Source organism: Sorex araneus, chromosome 6 (genome assembly GCF_027595985.1).
Source record: "Sorex araneus isolate mSorAra2 chromosome 6, mSorAra2.pri, whole genome shotgun sequence".
Lineage (NCBI taxonomy): Eukaryota > Metazoa > Chordata > Mammalia > Eulipotyphla > Soricidae > Sorex > Sorex araneus.
Window position 1 is genome coordinate 154,206,938 of NC_073307.1, and position 14,839 is coordinate 154,221,776.

Genomic DNA, 14,839 nt, shown 5'->3' on the forward strand with positions numbered 1-14,839 from the left:
CTCTTCAACTCTCTACATATATATACCTTTTTCCAACACAATCATGGCACCTGCATGGTCCATACCACCAGTAACCTCCATGTCACCACCTCTAATGGACAGTTCTATGGTCTCCTCTTCCCTGACCTCTCAGTACTGCTCTTCACAGTCCCTTCTCTGCTGTTTTCAGATTGTTATCACCAGTCCACACCTCTCTTCAGAAGTCCACACTTATGCGTCATCAATTAGATGTGATGTCTTATTAACTTCTCAGATATGTGGTGAAAATTTCTCTCTCTCTCTCTCTCTCTCTCTCTCTCTCTCTCTCTCTCTCTCTCACACACACACACACACACACACACACACATATCAGTACTACCCTTTCCCAAGTTATTCAAATCAGACATTTTCTCAGTCACCTCCCTCCTCACTCACCCACATTAGACCATCAGAAGTCCTAACCATTTTGCATCCAAAATATGGTTTAGTTCTATCTTCCTTCCAGTCTATGGACCCAACTTTATCAACCATTATCACCTCTCATCTCTTATATAGGCTCCCTAACTAATATCGCTGCTTCTCTTTCTGCTTCCTTTCCAGTCCTCCTCTCTCCACAGCAACCTGAGGAACGATTTCAAATACAAATTGGGTTATGTCATTTTTCTAACCACTTCTCACTGTTGTTGGGATAGAGCCATCCCTTGTCGTGGTTTCAAAGTCCTACGTGATCTGGCCCCTGCCTATCTCTAACTTTAGTTTGTCTCGGGCCGCTTTCTCCTGGCTTCCTGCCCACAAGTCTTCAAGTTCCCTAAACAATTGCTCTGAGAAACCACTGAGTGAGCTCTTTCCTGCTGAGAATTTCTACATCTATCCTGTCTCAGCCTTTCATGTGGTGGGGTTCCCCATCATCCTTCAGGGTTAACTGAATGGTGGTCTTCCCACAGGCTTCCCCTGCACACCTTGCCTGAAATTTTCCTCAAGTCACTTTCTACCTTAAATGTTATCCCTTTAGAAATCTTTCTATTATCTTTTATTTCATATGCTTAAGCTAACACAAACCTATTTATTGCCTATCACCCCACTCCCACCAAACCCTACACTAAAAAAAAAACTCCAACTTACATGGAAAAAGAATTTCTAGTTCATCCTCCATTGTAATCCCAGTACCTGGGCTGGGGATGTGTGAAAACACATGTCTTGTCTATCTGAGACCTGGGTTCAATCCCAGACACCACCAAAATAGTCATTGTCATCATCATCATCATCATCATCATCATCATCATCATCATTCATTTATCACTTTGGTATAGTGATTGTTATGTAGTTAATATTTAATCAGTATTGGTTGAATGAATGAATTAGTGAATCATTGTGATGTATCCTGTCTCATTTTTACTTTGCTATTAATTCTCATATATATGTGTACATATATATATGAGAGAGAGAGAGAAATCTTACACACACACTAGCTAAACCTTTCCCTGAACCTGCACATGTGCTTCCTTGCCTGCTCTGGTTTGTCATCCTATTGGTCTGAATAACTTCTTACTATCCTCATTCAAGTTGCAAAACTCCTATTAATCCTTCAAGGTTCCCTTAGTGTATGTGTGTGTGTGTTTGTGTGTATTATATATGCAAACTATGCATTGCAGCCCATTAAGTTATCTCTCCAGTCCTCCAGGTCCATCTTCCACCTTTCTTTTCTGAGATTCCACCTTTAGCCATTCTTATGCTTAAAATGTCCATTCTTCAACATGGAAGTCCAAGATTGCATGTGCCACTTCAGTGGTCCAAAGTACTGCATTGAGAGGGACTCTGAAACCACAGGCCATGATCAAACAGGAAAAAACACCCATGAAAATGGGAAGGGGAAAGCTTCACTTGTTTTATTCCATCTCTCCATATTCCATATTGGGATACTGAGGTTCAAGCTGGTGGTGTGACTCTCCAGGGGACATACACATTGGGGACCATTCTAAAAGGAGACTTGAGTCTCTAGGCCACCAAGCATAATCCTATCAGACTGCCTTTTCTACAGTCCCAGACACAGAAGCAAAGACACACACACACACACACACACACACACACACACACACACACACTTGAAAGCCTCAGATTGTGACTGCTCAAATTTAAAAACATATATGCAGTGTATTATTTTTAATCTTCCTTTTCCAACAAACTTCTGACCAGACTAATTTTAAATGCAAACTTCTGTCAAAAGTCTCTAGTTTCATTTTGATTTTATCACCGAGATAAAAATATTTTAACGACAAGAATTAGCAACAGTCACACACCCAGAGTAGAACACACCCCACATTTTTTCCTTACGCCCTCTTTTTTCAGCACAAATCCTCCCAGCCCTCTGTAGTGGAAAGTTCCTCAAGTCTCTTTCCTTTGGAATAGGAGAAGGGACAAGGGAGAATAGAAGAAAATTAAACCCTATTTTCCAGAGATGGAAACCTTATTTTCCCTCTCCCTCAAAATTCATAGGTGGAGATCTAACTGCATAATGTTCTGGTGGTAAAGAATTCAGGAGCGTTATTATGCCCCAAAGGAGGACCCTTCATGTTTGGGAGCTATGATCTTGTAAAAGAACCCCAAAAAGTTCATTTACCCTTCAGTATTGGGCTGGAGCGATAGCACAGCAGGTAGGGCGTTTGCCTTGCACGTGGCTGACCCGGGTTCGATTCCTCCGCCCCTCTCGGAGAGCCCAGCAAGTTACTGAGAGTATCTCACCCGCAATATGCCAAAAACAGTAACAACAAGTCTCACAATGGAGATGTTACGGGTGCCCGCTCGAGCAAATCGATGAGCAACGGGATGACAGTGACAGTGATTGGGGAATTACAGTGAGAAGATGGCTGTCAATGAGAAAACATGTCTCCCCTAGACAATGAATCATGGAGGCACCACTCAAGGAAGGACTTACAGGTGAAAATCTCAATAGCACAAGGTTAGGGGACCAACTGGTAGGAGGGGGAGAGGGCCACAGAAAGGATACAAGATGATAAGGGGGTCATGGTCATAAGAAGGTTGAGGACACTAGACCAAATACAATTGATTAACTCTTAAGTACCAGAAGACTTGTCAAGGACCTTGTAATGGTACCTCAACAAGCCTTCAGAAGAGTCCTATAAATGATGAACTTCATTTATTTTTCCATTTTGTAGATGAGAAAAGAGTCTGTGGATGGCTGTTCTGTGGTTTTTTTCTGTGGTTTCATCTTTGCACCTCTGAATATGTTCCTTGGAGCAATCTCATCCACCATGCGAGAGGCCTTAAGGTTCTCAGGACACTTCTTACTGAAACCCAACATGCCCTTGGCTGGTCCTTCTGCACCCTAAAACTTAAGAAACACTAATGTAAAGGACACAGACAGGGGTTGAAGAAATAGTGCAGTGGGTAGGGTGTTTGCCTTGCACGTGGCTAACCCGGGTTCAATCCCCAGCATCCCATTTGGTCCACCAAGAACTGCCAGGAGTAAGTCCCGAGGAAAGAGCCAGGAACAACCCCTGAGCATGGCTGGGTGTGACCCCCCCCCCAAAAAAAAAAGCAAAGGACAAAGACAAATAGCGAAAGAATCAGGATTCAATCTAGACTCATTCAACTTTGTCCCTAACAGAATGGATAGCAAAGATCCAAACAGGGTCTTGAAAGAGAGACATCAACAGGAACACAATGTGGTGTTTGGCGGCCAGTTTACTCTGATAAGCTTCCTTTCCCACAGCCATCTCCCATGTGAAAGGAGACATCTTGGTGGTGTGAAGAGCAAGGAGACACGTGAATCACAAGAACCAAGCTCGCCAATTTAGCCCCCATATAGCGGTGACACCCAGATTGTCACTTCGCCTCCCAAGGCTCCACCTCTTCACTAGGAAAGGGAGGTCATAACCCTCTCTCCTGGTTCAATCCTGTGGGCACATGAGGCAGCCTGGGTTCCTGATACGTATCCATCGGAATGGGAACCACTTCCCTCTCCAGCCTGCAGCATCTATCTTTAGCCCTGTTCCTTTAGTAATTACTGTGTTGCTTTTCCTAAACATAAAAATAGATTATCATTAGAACGGCAAATAATCACCACCTTCCAAGGCTCCTGACAGTCTGACAGCGCCCCAGGACAGAGCTCTCAGCCAGCTGCATCCCAGTAATATGCAGGTGGTTCTTATCTCTTCCGGGAAACCTTCTCACCACCAGATCGGTGCAGTTCTCTTCCCAAGGGCCAAGGTTGTCATCAAGCTCTTCAATCCTGGCATCTTGGGATGACAGTCCCCAAACCCTAGGCTATTGCTGTACACGCTGCTGAAGCCCTCTCTTTGCCAAAGAGACCAGCCCCACCCACATCATGTGATCCTGGGTCTCTCTCCCTCACCATCAGAGGCCATTTCATCCAGCTCAGACGGGAAGACCTCCTGAACTGGTGGAGAGAGTCCAGACCCAGAAGTGAGACTGCCAAATCTCCTCGGAGGCCCTTAAACCTGTCCCCGGTTTTCACGGGGACCGGAAGGGAAGTTTTCCCTGAGTATTTTTGTCGAGGAGGGAAAGTCCAAGATGTTATTTTCCAGCAGTCGGTGTATCCCCACCATCCTCAGAGCCCTTCCTCTCAAAACAGTGCCTGTCCAGACATGGCTTCCCAGAAACTGTGTCTGAGTCAGCACCGGCTCCGGTTGGCACACTGATGACTTCCCCAGGAAACCCCCCTCGGGGCTGGTGCACCCTGGTCCAGCCAAAGAGGCTGAAGACATGGGTCACAGCAGAAACATTGACCTGGCCGCTGCCAGGCTATAATATGAGGAATTCTAAGTATGAGCAGAGCAGAGGGGACCGAGGTCAGGGCCCGGCCAGCTCCGTGTGCTGGCTTTGAGGTTTCCACGTGTCAGCTCCAAGGGCATCCGGAGTTTGGTTTAATAGGATCAATCCTTCGTCATCTTGGGTCTCAACCAATCCTATCCCTTCTGGCACCATCTTCCAGGACTCTTAAGAGCAGTCTATCTGTTGGCCAAAAAATGAATAAATAAATAAGCCATTTGTCTCACCTTTCCTCACACCTCTTCTTGGTCCAGTTGCTCAATCGTGTAAGCAAACCACCTTGGAGGACTGCCACATTGCGAATACTATTCCTACAACTCAAAAACCTGCCCCTCCCGCTCTCCTCAAAACCATCAAGACCCGGGGCTGGAGCAATAGCACCGTGGGTAGGGCGTTTGCCTTGCACATGGTCGACCCAGGTTCGATTCCCAGCATCCCATATGGTCCCTGAGCTCCTCCAGGAATAATTCCTGAGTGTAGAGCCAGGAGTAACCCCTGTGCATTGCTGGGTGTGACCCCCCCAAGAAAGAAAGGAAAGAAAGAAAGAAAGAAAGAAAGAAAGAAAGAAAGAAAGAAAGAAAGAAAGAAAGAAAGAAAGAAAGAAAGAAAGAAAGAAAGAAAGAAAGAAAGAAAGAAAGAAAGAAAGAAAGAAAGAAAGAAAGAAAGAAAGAAAGAAAGAAAGAAAGAAAGAAAGAAAGAAAGAAAGAAAGAGAGAAAAGAAAAGAAAAGAAAAACCATCAAGACCACACTAAGCTTGAGTGACCGTCCCAGCCAAGAGGAGTCACAGGAGACATGAGAGTAAATGCAAGGAGATATCCTGGAGAGGGTCCTGAGCAGAAGAGACAGGCCCACACTCAGAGCCATGATGGTCAGCCCGACCTATGGGGGGATGCTTGGATAGAGTCCCTGTGCTCAAGAGACGTGCGGAGGTGCAGCACAGGGAGGTCGTTCATGCTGGTTTCGAGAATCCCTTTCTCAGAAGCCTCTGACCATGTCAACAACTGCTTCCAAGAGGCAAGATTGGTGCCACATACCTGCAGAGTAAACTACAGGCTGGGGGGCCAGAGTGATAGTACAGTGGGGAGGGCACTTTCCTTGAATTTGATTCACCCAGGTTCAATATCCAGCACCTTATATGGTCCCTGGAGCCCCAGCAGAAGTGATCCCTGAGGACAGAGCCAGCAGTAAGACCTGAGTACTACTGGGTGTGGCCTAAAAACAAATATACATATATATGTATAGATATATGTGTATGTGTGCGCCTTTATATGTATATACTATATATATGTGTGTGTACATATGAATACACAGGCCCCCATCCTGTATATATATATGTATATGTCTGTAGACATATATATGTGTATATATGTATGTATGTGTATAGATGTGTGTATACATATATATGTGTATACATATATATGCATCAAGAGAGAGAATAGGGAAAAGATACCCAGAGAACACAAATATTCTTTCCTCTAAGTCTCCAAGTTTACTGAGGTGATTTTTTAAAATATCCTGTAGGAGGATATTTGAGCAAAACCCAAATCTCTCATGGACGTGAGACTGTGCTAGGCTTGGAGGGCGGGGACCTATGTGTGATCTCTCTTTGGCACACATGGGAATATAGACATATGGGTGCCTGTCCCCACTTCAGCCTGGACTTTCCCTGCAAGGGTGCTTGGGGACACTCCCTTATTCAAGGTTCAAGTCCAGAAGAGCAGGAACCATGTGTCAATGTACAATGCTAACCTCACTGCTCACCATGGGCTTGATATGTGAAAGTCAAACATGTATTTGTTTCAAAGATACTAGGAACAAAATTATGGTTCAGTTCTCCCCAAAACCACCAAAATCAAACTAAACCTGAGTGACCAGCCCAGCCCAGAGAAGTCACAGGAGACATAATAGTAAAGACAAGGAGATATCCTGGAGGGGGTCCTAGAGCAGAAAGAAACATGATGGGGGGGGGGAATTAAGGAAGTCTGGGTGCCTGCTGTTGACCCCAGTTCAATTCCCAGCATTGTGTGGCTCCCCAAGCACCGCCAAGAGCATCCCCTGGCCATAGAGCCAGGAGTGGACCCTGACCACTACCAGGTATGATCCAAAAACAAAAAAGAAAAAAGTCTAAGTCTGTATAAAGTATGCGCTTAGTTCCTGAGGGGCTCATCTTTAGTTCGTTCACCATGACTCTATGCGACACTCATGAAAGATGTTAATAACAAAGGAATCTGGGTGAGAACTAACAAGATCTCTGTACCAGACCAGCCATTTTTCTGAAAACCTAACATCATTTTAAAATGAAATCACTCTGCCAGGGGTAATTCCTGAGTGCAGAGCCAATAGTGACCCCTGTGCATCGCCGGGTGTGACCCAAAAAAGAAAAAAAATTAAATTGAAATTAAAATTTTTTAAAAATTAAATAAAATTAAAAATTAAGGGGCTGGATCGATAGCACAGCGAGTAGGGCCTTTCCCTTGCAAGCAGCCGACCCAGGTTTGATTCTTAGCATCCCATATGGTCCCCTGAGCACTGCTAGGGGTAATTCCTGAGTGCAGAGCCAGGAGTGGCCCCTGTGCATCACCAGGTGTGACCCAAAAAGTAAAGAATTAAATTAAACTAAACCATTAAAAACACAGCAAAAATGCCATCTGCACTCTATGTTCATTGCAATGCTGTTCAAACTAGCAAGAATCTGGAAATAACCCAAGTGCCCAAGAACAGATGACTGGATAAAGAAACTATGGTACATCTACACAATGGAATACTACACAGCTGTTAGGAAAAATGAAGTCATTAAATTTGATTGTAAATAGATGGACATGGAATGAATTGAGTCAGGAGGAGAGGGACAGACATAGAATGATTGCATTCATTTGTAGGACATTTAAAAAAACATAGTATGAGATTAATACCCAAGGACAGTAGAAATTGCCAGGACGATTGGTCTACCATTGCAAGCCTGTTTCAAGTGCTGGAAGAGAAGGCAGTTAGGATAGAGAAGGGCCCACTATGGCAGTGATAGTTGGAAATGATCACTCTGGATAAGAACTGCATGCTGATAGTAGGTAAAGAAACAACATGATAACCTCTCAGTACCATAATGCCCAAAAGAAGAGAGACAGACAGAGACAAAGACAGAGAGACAGAGATAAAAAAAAAAAGGGGGGGGAGAGGGAGGCCGCAGAGAGGGAGGGAGAGAGAAGAAGAAAAGTGGGGGGTGGGAGGGGCGGGAGAAAATGTTGGGTCATTGGTGGTGGAAATGTTCACTGGTGGAAGGATGGGTGTTGGAACACTGTATGAGTGAAACCAAATCATGAACAGCTTTGTAACTGTGTATCTTACAGTGACTCAATTTTTGAAAAAAAAATTTTAATTAAAATTAAATAAAAACATTGTTAACAAAAATTCAGACAGTCACTTCCCAGCCACTGTGAGTCCTACCTGTCCCTGGCAAGTGGTCTACATCTGCTCTCTCCCTCTCTGCTCATCATCATCTCGGCAAGAGATTTCTCTTTCCTACACTTTCAGTCATGGAACACATCCTTTCCTGCCAGGGAGAGGCCAGAGTCGATCTACACCCACATCCGCCTGCATCCACCCCACTGTTGACCTTGTGGCAACCATCCCCTCTGGGGGGTTCTGATTTCACCCATCTCTTCAATGGGAAGGTAAGAGCAGGGGTTCTTCAAGTCACTTCTTGGAGCATCAAAACAGTAACACCAACTACTAGGACACCATCTCTCTCTCTCTCTCTCTCTCTCTCTCTCTCTCTCTCTCTCTCTCTCTCTCTCTCTCTCTCTCTCTCTCTCTCTCTCTCTCTCTCTCACACACACACACACACACACACACACACACACCATACCACGTCCAGGTTTGTTGAATGAATCAATGGACACTCTACGTACCCACCAGAATGGTCAGAGTCAGCCCACCATCTCCAGAGCCCGTTTCCCACATACTTGCTCAGAAGCCTGCCACATCACGCCTTGGCATCAGTCCCCCACGCCATCATGAATTTATTTAAAAGCATGTAGACATACATGGAGCAGAAGTGGCCCTATGGCTCTCTCCCTGTCAGCTTCCAACCCCGGAGAAGAGAGTCCAGCGGTCCTGTTGAGTGGCGTGATGTTGTGAGACCCCAGAAACAAACCCCTAGTCCTCACACCTCTTACTGACTCCAATCAGCCCTCAGAGCACTGCCCACGGCCCTCGTTCCTCTCTCAGAACTTGACACGCTTCACCGTAATCACTCATGCATGGTGTCCACCGCCCAGCCTGGGAGCCCTGGGCACTTCCTCACCACTGGGCCCCACTGCCAGCAGAAATACCATCAAAGACTTGTGAGGAAGGGAGGCATGGTCAGAACAACAGATGACTGAGGGAAGAATGTAGACATGTTGACTCACGAATGACGGAGTGAGCACTCTCTGATCTTGGTATCTTGTGGGTCACTTTCCTCCACTGTCTCGAGAAATTTGGTGAAGGGGATGGGGGTTGTTATTTGTTTGGTATTTACAGCATCCATAAAAAAAAAAATGGTTCACATCCCTTGTTGTTACCGTTGTAAATTCCTGTAGGTGTTTTCTGGTGTTTCAGAAGAGGGCGAACAAGCCCTGCCCCTTTCTCACTGTGCCTTCGGTGTCTTTATCCCACCCTCTCCGGCTCTCCTTCCCCCCACTCATTGTCGGGTTCTTCATCACTTTTGCTCCCGCTGTTTCTCTCCTTACTCTCTTTTGCTCTTCCTAGTTGTGTCTGGTTCTGTCTTTTTTGTTTCTTTCTCTATCTGTCTGTATCTCTCTGTCTCCCCCTCACCACCCTTCCCCCCTGCCCCGCCCACCACACCCCTCCTGATTCCCAGGCCTGCTCACTGAGCATTTTCCAGGTTATACCGAGCACCTTACAGGTGAACTTCCATGCTCCTCCCCAGCCACCTGGCGCAGCCCTATCAGCTCTCTGTGGAAAAGAGGGGTCACCAGCATGGGCTTTGGACGTGGACACTCTGGGCTAGTCCCAGGCCCGGCTCTTCGCATGTGCTAGTTGGGCAACCTGGGCTGACGTGCCTAACAAAGCTCGCTGAGCCTCAGTCTCCTTCCGGGAGGAAATGTTGGGAAGTGTGGGTGTATGCAGTTCACCCCAGTTCTATCCCCAGTACCACCAGTTTTCTCCGGCGCTTGGGGAACAAGCCTCTTGGAGGATTGCCAAGATTGGACAAGACGGGATTTGGAGGAAATACAAGGAGTGAGGTTTCCCATCCCTCTCCTTCTGACTGTGTGATAGGGCTTATGTTGTCTGCAAGCATGTCATTAATGCCCAAAGACCCTCGCTGGAGTCTGACCCTCGCTCCAGGCTACACGTTCCCCCACCTCAGGAACTTGTCTGTCTCTTCCTCCTCCAAAGATTTGACCGTTGGGGCTGGAGCAATAGCACAGCAGGTAGGGCGTTTGCCTTGCACGCGGCAGACCCGGGTTCTAATCCCAGCATCCCATATGGTCCCCTGAGCACCGCCAGGGGTAATTCCTGAGTGAAGAGCCAGGAGTAACTCCTGAGCATTGCCGAGTGTGACCCAAAAAGGAAAAAAAAAAAAGTGACCATTATCCAGAGCCCAGCTTCCAGCCCCCTCTGGCCTCTCCCCCTCCACCTTACTTGTCCCAACCTGAGTTCCCCCAGAAATCCTCCGAGAATCTGCTAGAAGGAGCCAAGGAGCTCTTAGTTCTCTTGAGGATGAGCCCCAGGAACCCCGAGTCCATGGCTTTGGGGAAACCCTCCAACCCAGTCACGTGATTTGGGAAGAGGACTTGGAAGTCTGGGTCAAAAGCTGTTTCTGTGATTGAGACTGAGTGATAAAAGAATAAAAGGCTTGAGTGAGTCAGGTGACTCACTAAAGGAATGAACACGAGGCCTATGGGGGGAACTTCAGCTTCTTCTCCCAGACCTGTGCTCTGAGAGGTAAAATGTGTGTCTCTCTGTACCCACCCATGTCTCTCCCAGAGACACGCCTGCTGCCCCTGTCCCCGACTTCCTGGCCTCTCCCCCTCCTTTTCACCGTAACATCCATGTTCGCCTTCTTCTTGCCACCCCCATGTCCTGACCAGCTTCCCCCTGACCCCTCTGAGCTCCCTCTTCTCTGCCAGCTGGACCCTCCCCCCACAGCCCAGCTCATCTCCCTCCCACCACCCACGGGGTTTGCAAGCAAGTCGGGGGGGGGGGGGGACCCTTCACAGCCCAAGACCCCCCGTGCAAAAAGAGACTTTGGACACAGTAGTTACACAAAACGGGTTTATTTGCTGAGCCACAGTGACGAAAAGGGTCAGAAAGCAGCATGGATGTTCTGAGGGAGGGGCGGGTGGGGAGGGGGCGGCCCTCTGCCCGGGACCACCAATCAGCCCCAGCAATTGTCCGCGCGCACCCTCTTCCCTTCTCGAAGCTTCAGGCTGCTGCTGGGGAGAACAATCCAGGATAACTTGTGAGCCCTGGACGGTTCCAGCTGGGGGTGGCCAGAGAGCCGCTTCCATGTCCTCCTCCCCCTGCTCCCTGCATCCCGCGGACGCCCGCTCCGAGTCCACAGCTCGGCCCTTCAGGCCCAGGTCATCCGAGAACAAACCCCGCCATGGGCACCCCCTTCTCAAGCCCAAGGCCCCCGAGGTCAGTTTGGCACGTTCCCCTGCAGGCCTCTCTGCAGCCGCCATCAGCCCCCCACATACACACACACACACACACACACACACACACACACACACACACACACACACACACACACACAGCTGCTGCTGCTGTTTCTCGGCTCCCAGCCCAGCAGGAGCACCGGGGGCGGGGGGGGGGGGGCTCCAATCCTGACGGTGAGGTGCGAAAACCCACACCCCCAAGCAAACAGGTGGCCGCTGAGCCCTGAGCCTGGGAAAAGGGCCGGTGGGGGAACCACTATAAACCCCAAGGGAGGGGGAGTGGGAAAGGGTTGGGGGGGACCCTGAACCGGCCTCCTTAGGCTCTCTAGAAACCCGGGGCGGGGGTTAGGGGGCGCTCAGGGACACAGCAGGGCCCCGTGTCCCTAAGCTATGGGCCTGGCACCCACATCGACTTCTCTCTCAAAGCACGGACCAGCCGTCAGAGCTCCCGACCTTGGGGGTGCACGCCCTCTTCCTCTCAGGCGGGGGGCGGGGAGGGGGGCATCTCTTGTCTCTTCTGCTCACAGAGGTTGTATGGGAAGCACAGAGGCGTGAGGGGAGGGGAGGCAGGGTCCAAGGGGTGCAGGGACACACTCGGGGGGCCCTTCCTGCCGGGCTCATGCCTGCACAGATCAAGAGACACACAGCAGACCCTCCCCCAAAGGAGCTCAGGGCACCACACCGGGGAGCACCAGTGCCCCCCCAAAAAAAAATTTGTCCCTGGAGATGGGTAGGGAGCTGAAAGCATGCTGTAGCATAATCCTGCAGGAAGGCATGTAGGGGAAAGGAGGATGGTGAGAGGTGGGGAACGGGTGGGGGGGGGCAGTGCAGACAAGAAACACCTCCCTCCTCTTCTCCTTTCTCCCTGCCCAACTCTCCACTCGCTGGGGGGCACTGAGCAGCCACCAGCCCCGTGGCCCCCTAATCCCCGCAGAGGGGCAGCAGGACAGCCAACGGGGAAAGCTGCAGCAAGCATCCTTCTTTAGTATCACGGAGACACTATCGGAAGCCCCCCACCCTCTCAGCCCCACCACCACCACCGTACTGGGATGCTCTAACCCCAGTGCCTAAAATAAGACAGTTTGGTGGGGGGCATGGCAGGGGGGTGGGGGGTTGGGGGGGTCCTGGAGATGGCTCTGCCCAGGGCAGCCACAGCTCCTTCCTGCCCCTGGGAGTTTCTCCCACACTCAGGGCACAGGGTGTGTTCCCCAGCGGCAGGATTCTTAACCCTTAGGAGCCCAAGGGAACACGGAGGAGGATTTGAAAGCAAAGAGAGCGAGAGCAGGGGGGGCTGGAGGCAGAAAGAAGGCGGAGAGAGGAACAAGGAGCAGAAAGTAAAAGCCTGAAGATGCTTGCCTTGCCTTTCCGGGGAGCACTGGGGTTCCCTTGTTTTCTGCCAGTGGGGGAGGGAGATGTGATGCACAATGTCAGCATCAGGCAGGGGGGCGGGGGGGGTTCCATCTCCCTCCACAGAGCCCCAGCTCTGAGCGGGACACAAGGAGGGGAGCAAGGCAGGAAGAGGGGTGGGATGGGGGCGGTAAGGAGGCAGGGAGCCTGGGGAAAGAGCAAGTGCCAGGGAGAAGGTCCCATGCTCTCCCCGCGACTGCCCAAGAGCCAGGGCCAGGCGGAGGGTGACCCCCCCAACCCCCGCCCCCCTGCCCACTTTCTCTCAGACGCCAGCCCTAGTCCACCACCAGCGTCTCTTGGCTGTAGGGCAGGGATTTCTCCTGCGTCTGCTCCCTGCCCTTCCCGGAGTGGGGCCCGGGGCCCTGGCTGTGGCCGGAAGAGTAGCTGCCAGACTTGTCCCCGCTGCTGCTGTGGGCGGCGGCCCCGCAGCGGCCCCGGTGGCCACAGCACAGCATGGACGTGCAGGCCTGGCGGAAGCGGGGGTCGAAGAAGGCGTAGAGGAAGGGGTTGAGACAGCTGTTGACGTAGCTGATGCAGGTGCAGTAGGGGAAGACGTTCATGAGGAAGAGGTCGAAGTCGCAGGGCCAGTGCAACAGGCTGCCCAGCATGTAGAGGGTCTTCACCAGGTGGTAGGGCATCCAGCAGAGGGCGAAGGTGACCACCAGCACCACGATGATGCTGAGCAGCCGCCGGCGCTTGCGCAGGCCCTCGATGCGCTCCTTGCGGAAGTGGCCGGCGATGGTCTGGGCGATGAAGAAGTAGCACGTGAGCATGACGGTGAAGGGCACCACGAAGCCCACGGCGGTGGACGACACGCCCAGGCCCACCTCCCAGGCCCACTCGGAGCTGGGGCTGGCCACCAGCGAGTAGTCCATGTAGCACTGCACGCGGGTCCTGTTCTCCAGGTCGCCGGTGGCGCGGAAGACCAGCACGGGCACGGCCAGCAGGGCGGCCAGCACCCACAGCACGGCCGTGGCCACGGCGCCGCTCACCCGCAGCCGCAGCCGGGCGTTGGCCACGGGCCGCACGATGGCCAGGTAGCGGTCGAAGCTCAGGCCCGTGAGGCAGAAGACGCTGGCGTACATGTTGACGAAGATGAGATAGCTGCTGAGCTTGCAGGCGAAAGTCCCAAAGGGCCAGTCGTAGTCGCGGTAGGTGTAGGTGGCCCACAGCGGCAAGGTCACCACGAAGGTCAGGTCGGCCACGGCCAGGCTGGCGATGAAGATGTCAGCCGAGCGCCGCTTCTCGCGGCTGGTCCGGAACACGGTCCAGAGCACCAGCCCGTTGCCCGTGGTGCCCAGCAGGAAGACCAGCAGGTAGATGGCGGGGATGAGGGCACCCGACGACTTCCACTCGGCGTACTCGCACTCCGACTGGTTGTCCCCGCCGTAGTAGGTGTCGAAGTCTCCGCTCTCCTCCATGCTGGGGAGCACCGGTGGGGAGGATGGTGGAGGTGAGCGGGCGAGGAGGGGGGGTGGGGGGGGTCCCGGGGATGCAGGGAGGGAGGATGACCGTTTCGGTAGCTGGCTCAGCCACTCAGCAAGTGTCCTCCCCTCTGAGTGCCCGGAGGGGCAGCAGGCTGCGGGAGAGGGTGTCCCGGGCTGAGCCCCGGCCGGCCGGCAGGCTGCAGGCACCCCAGAGCAGCCGGGCCTTGCAGCCCTGCCCGCCACGCCGCCACCCTGCGTCTGGCTGGCCCCAGCCTCGGTCAGTCGGTCCAGACACTTCCTCGAGCCCTCCAGAGTCTGTCTCCTCCTTGGCCCGGTCACTCCTCCTCCTCCTCCTCCTCCTCCTCCCACCTCCAGGCCAGCCCCTCACTTGCAAAGTCCTCAGATGCTGAAAAAGTTACAGCCCACTTTTTTTTTTTTTTTTTTTTTTTTGCTTGTTGTCACTGGGGCAAGTGGACCGAATTGACCCCTGATGTGCTGGGCAGAATGTTATCTGCAGTTTGCAGGCTGACCTCCACGCCCCCCCTCCACCCCACC

At 51.2% G+C, this 14,839-nt stretch overlaps 1 protein-coding gene across 1 annotated transcript; it reads right to left on the bottom strand.

The window, feature by feature from the left end:
- Positions 1-11,087: 11,087 nt before the first annotated feature.
- Positions 11,088-14,614, bottom strand: APLNR (apelin receptor). Its single transcript, XM_055142550.1, has one exon. The coding sequence runs from the start codon at positions 14,276-14,278 to the stop codon at positions 13,133-13,135; it is 1,146 nt and encodes a 381-aa protein (XP_054998525.1). The 5' UTR covers positions 14,279-14,614; the 3' UTR covers positions 11,088-13,132.
- Positions 14,615-14,839: the final 225 nt, after the last annotated feature.